Source organism: Nicrophorus vespilloides, unplaced genomic scaffold (assembly GCF_001412225.1).
Source record: "Nicrophorus vespilloides isolate i.1.1-1 unplaced genomic scaffold, Nicve_v1.0, whole genome shotgun sequence".
Taxonomy (NCBI): Eukaryota; Metazoa; Arthropoda; class Insecta; order Coleoptera; family Silphidae; genus Nicrophorus; species Nicrophorus vespilloides.
This window is the reverse complement of record NW_017096218.1, coordinates 52,469-57,827: the sequence shown is the minus strand read 5'-3', so window position 1 is coordinate 57,827 and position 5,359 is coordinate 52,469. Positions and strand designations below refer to the sequence as shown.

General features: G+C 42.3%; 1 protein-coding gene across 1 annotated transcript in view; it reads right to left on the bottom strand.

The window, feature by feature from the left end:
• Positions 1–2,425: 2,425 nt before the first annotated feature.
• The window catches only part of LOC108556305 (sperm flagellar protein 2-like), a 5,515-nt gene continuing 2,581 nt past the window's right edge, over positions 2,426–5,359 (bottom strand). Inside the window, exon 2 of the mRNA XM_017912351.1 lies at positions 2,426–5,347. Coding sequence (XP_017767840.1) covers positions 2,579–5,347 — 2,769 coding nt within the window. The 3' untranslated portion in view covers positions 2,426–2,578. The remainder of the gene's footprint in view (positions 5,348–5,359) is intronic.

The window sequence follows — 5,359 nt, the reverse complement described above, 5'->3', positions numbered from 1 at the left end:
ATGACCTGGTATTTTGAATACCTTGCATCCATATAACTAATAAATAATATAATAATATCGATATGTACATTCAAAACCGAACGATTAATGAGCCAACGCACGCCGACGCAGCAGTAATATAACTAACCAAAATCGGAGTGTTTTGATCGATACGACGATAGAGGGCGCTTATATCTAATTGGAAAATATTGGTTTTGCGTTTATTTAGATTCAATCGTGTAAAGCAATTATGAGTAGGCATTATGGAATTAAGATGTAATCGAATTTGCAAAGAAGCGAATTGGCGTTTATTACATATGAAATTTTGTTGTGCCAGAAAAAAAAAGTTGATGAAAATTTCAAAATGGATGCGACGCGTCATTTCGAAATGTGGAATTGGAAATCGAATTTGCGGCACAAATTAATAATAATACAGAACGGGAAATTACGGCAATAAGTAGATGAGGTTAAATATTGTGTTAATGCACTAACCTTTCTTAATTGCGGCGGAGGATGAATGGATAATGTTGAATTTTCTTGGGAGACGCAGGTCGACGATGCATTCGCGACCACGCACAATAAACGACTACGTGCATTTCCATGGTGATCCGATCGGGAGATGCGTCTAGGCCAATCAGCGCCACGCATTTTTAACTGCAGGTGTTCAACAATCTGCAACAAAAAAAACAGAATTCTAGAAGAACAAAACCCACTGCACAAACAAAAAAGAGATAAAACTTGCAGCTGTGAATAAATTATAAACGTATTCTGATAAAAAATAGAAAATACATTAGATTTATAAATTAATAAAAAACCAGAATTCTTGGAAAACAAAACCCATTGCAGAAACAAAAAGAGATAAAACTTGCAGCTGCGAATAAATTATAAACGTATTCCGATAAGAAATAGAAATTACATTAGATTTATAAATCATAATGCATTTTATTATTAAGATTTTTAAATAATTTTATGTAATTTCATAGGAAGCCATGAGAAAACAATATAATACGAAATATTATTATTAAATTGCCACCTTTCTGGTCTCGAACACGCCACTTTCGTATAGGAATTTAATTACTCACGATTAATTGGTATCGATCGAATTGGATTGAGTTTTCTGCTGATGAAATTCTCAAAGTACATGACGATTCGCTGCATTTCTCATGATTTACACAACTTTATGAACATTCAAAACGCTAACGCATCTCGGCGCAATGAAGATCGAACTGTGACCCCCCTTCCAAGCCAACGCAAGGACTCATACCAACCGATTCGATTCAAAATGTAATCCGATTTTAATACATTTTCATCAAGATTTTGTTGTTATTAAGTTTAACACAAGTGCATGCGAAGAATTGGCAATAACAAAAAACAAAGCGTCATTTCGAATTGTGTCGCATTTTACAAACGAATTTACGGCTTAATTAATTATAAATTTCGCAAAGTTTATTTACTCACGATTAATTGCGATCGTATTGGATCGAGTTCTCTCGTCCATACACGAAGATTCACTGCGTCTCTCTTGATATACACAACTTTATGAACATTCAAAACAATCGAACGGTTGACTGAGCTTGCTCACGCCGGCGTAGTAAGAAATACCAACCGATTCAAATGAAATACTCGATTTGACATCAGACGTTAAAATTCATAATTGCAGATTGTACGCTAATTGATATTTCAATAATTATTGCATATTTAGTAAACGCTTAATAAAAAAATATCATTTTACAATTATTGCAGTGATAATAAAATGCATTGTAAAATTTGTGATTTACGTTTTTTTTTTAATGAAAGCGCGTGCATATTGGGTGGCCTACATTAATAACTGTATATAAAATATATATGATTTTGAAATGTGGAATTGGAAATCGAATTTGCGGCACAAATTAATAATAATACAGAAAGGGGAATTACGGCAATCAGTAGATGAGGTTAAATATTGTGTTAATGAACTAACCTTTGTTAATTGCGGCGGCGGATGGATGGATAATTTTGAATTTTCTTGGGAGACGCATGTCGACGATGTGTTCGCGACCACGCACAACAAACAACTGCGTGCATTTCCATGGTGATCCGATCGAGAGATGCGTCTCGGCCAATCAGCGCCACGCATTTAAAACGCAGGTGTTCAACAAAAAAAAAACAATAGAGAACAAAATCGCTTATCTCTTCTAGAAGGAAAATAACAATGGAATAAATTATTTTAATCGCATTGAATTTACGTTTGAATTTTATAAATAATAAAATTTGTAATTATACAAAATAATTATTTTCAAAACTTTATGATTTCAGTTTTATAGAAAATATGAAGTATTGTTTTGTGATTACTTCTTCTTCTTATTAATATTATTTCTGATTGGTTTAGATTGGTAGTGACGTTAGGGTTTCTTTTGTTATCAATTGTTTTAATAGCAAGTTGAATGTGTTTGTGAAAACGGTGAAAGCAAAATAATTAACGAAAATAAATAATAATGCTGTTGTATAAAGTACGATAAATACAGTTGAAACACTTTTATGATAATCGTGAAACGTAGCAAAAGAAATTTCTCTTCATATACGTGGAGGTACGTATTGTTTGTAAAAGAATGAAATGTCATTATGTTTGGGTGGTTTGATTATTCGTTTCCAGCAGCGACTTGATCACCTCGACGGGACGCTGGATGCGGAACCTGTATATCTTCGAGATGAGCTCCTGCAGTTCGGCATTGGCGAGGAAGTGATGCGAATAGATGTGCAAGAATTCCGGTTCCCTCGAGCACTCGTAGATGAGGGCCAACCGTTCGCGCAAGCTGCTCCCATCGACGTTGTGCATCTTCGAGCACCAAGGCAACGCCACTGCTATCACGTTCATCAAGGTATCAAAGTCCAGGGTGTAAAGCATCCTCTCGCTGACCTCGAAACCCTGCTCCAGATTGGTGAAGATCGATTGGGAGCCGCGCGTGGAGCACTCCTCCATGCAGGTGATGTTCGACGTAGCCTCGATAACTTCGTACGATTCGTCGACGAGGGAAATTTCCTCAATGGTATAATCTTCGATTTTGGTCTGCTCCTCTTCCAGCAGATCTTCCAAATAAGTGCTAGTGCATTTGTGGACGGCCTCGTCGGCGGCGACACCGACGAACTCCTCGGCCATCCTCGCCGTGTCCGCCTTATCCTCTTCCCTGCGCATCTCCTCCAGCTCCAGGTCCAGCTTCACCTTGACCAAACCCATGTAATGTCTGTTTCCTGTTTCGTAGTCGCAGCAGATTGGTTTCCCCAACGACAATTCGATGGCACGAACGAGCCCGTTCATCGGTTCCTCATCCTTGCAGAACGCCAGCAGCATCGCCGTGTAGTTGACGCGATTCTCGTCAACCTTGTACAATCGTATCAGCAGATCCTTGACGCACCTCGCGTTGTCCTCCTCGAGAATCCCGTCGAACCAAAAGAGCATTGTCCAAAACTGGTAATCGTACACCAATTCCGTCCGATCCGGATCCAAATCGCAGAAATCCGAGCGCAACCTCTGCAACTCGCCGCCGTCGGGAAAACCAACATTCAAATTATACAAAATGAAATCCTTCCAATCGATGTACTCCGAATCCAAGAACATCTGATTGGAGAAGGCGTGCGTTTTGTGCGGATGCAGTTTCGTCCAGAGCTCAGGCACGAACGGTTCCTTTCCATCCTCCGCGTTCAGCGTCAGAAGATCCTGAAGCAAAAAGACGAAACTGCGTTCGGCAATCTGCCCGTCCGGCGCCAAATCGAACAGGATGTTCGTAATCCGGGACAGCTGCTTCAGCGTGAAGTGTTCTCCATCGAGATCGACTTCGTCGTCGGCAAGTGGTGACACTTCGGGAAGTGGACTCTCGAAATACAACGAGTTGATCTTGACGAAAAAGTTGTCCTGATCGAAGACCAACTCCGGTTGGATCTTGGTCTCCGCTTCGGTCGCGCTCGCGAAGACACCGCACGCCGCTTCCACGCTCTCGATCTCTCTGTAATATCTCTCTTTGATTTCCTCGAAGATCCGATGAAAGTTTCCAGTCGCGCGACTCTCGTACTCGACCAGTTCACGGTTGAACACGAAAACGATCAACTTGATCCGCAGATCCGTTCTCGCCAGTTCACCGTTGAACGAGTAGAGAAACTCGTCTATTAACTCGGCGGCGCGATCCTTCACCTCCTGATCGGGCTGCACGAATTTCGTCGATTTCGTCGAATTGTCCTTCTTGCCACCTTTTCCCTTCGATTTTGGATTGAAACTGTTCTGCAATTTCTGATGGGCTTTCTGCGTCAACGTTTGCAGAGTCTCGACGTGATTGAGCGCCAATATCGCGTTCTTTTGAAGCGCTTCCTGGAACGGTAAATTACCGCTCTGCTCTTCATCAACGTTCACCAGCAAAGATTCGATGTAGTCTCTATACGGTTGCAGGTCTGCTGAATTCTCTTCCGCAGACAACGGTATAAGCTTGAGCTTGATCTTCTCCAGAGGACGCTCTTCGCTCGGCATCTTGGTGACCATCGCCGTGTAATAGTCGATCAGGAATTGGAGAGTGTCCGAGCATCGATCGATCTCCAATTGGATGAACGTCACGAAGATGTTGACCAGTTCGAAGAGGATTGTGGTGAAGAAGTTGCCGGCGATTATCCTCTGGCGCTCTGCCTCGCTCTCGCTCATCCGTTTATCGCAGAGCTGGCTCAACTTCTCCCGGAACTCCTCGATGCGGACGTGCAGTTCGGCCTTGACCTCGTCGTCGTCGCGCATATCGTCATCCAAATTGTTGTACATCACTTGGAAATCGCGTAAGTAGCACTGCTTATCGTCCGGCCTCTTTATGAAATCTTGCATGTTGTTGTAGACGAACGCTATGTACGGAATCAACGTGTCCAGGACGATTCGCCTTCTGAAGAAGAGCAGCTTGAAGTCGGTCATGTAAGTGCTCTCCATGTTCTCCCAGAGGGTTGCCAAAGCCACCTCGAACTGCTCGGGTATATCGAGATTCACGTATATCCAATTGGATTCACCCGGCTTCGGTTCAGGTTCCGGCTCCTCCTCAGGTTCTTCCACCACTTCGGGCGGTTCAGGTATCTGCGTCTCCTTCTCATCCGTTTCTATCGGTCCCACTTGCCCTCCTTTCCCTTTTCCGTCTTTCTTTCCCTTTCCACTCTTCTTGCTGCTCTTACTGCTACCCTTACTCTTCTTCTCCTTCTTCTCTTTCTTTTCCTTCTTATCCTTCTTACTCTTGGATTTTTCGCTCTTCGGCGACGATTTCTTCGACTTCTTCTTCTTGTTCGGATTCTCCTTCTTATTTCCCACTTTGACCGCTTGCGAAGTGACGGTCGTCAGTTCGTTCCAATGGGCTTCGACGTAGTTGACCGTATCCGTGAAGAGTTC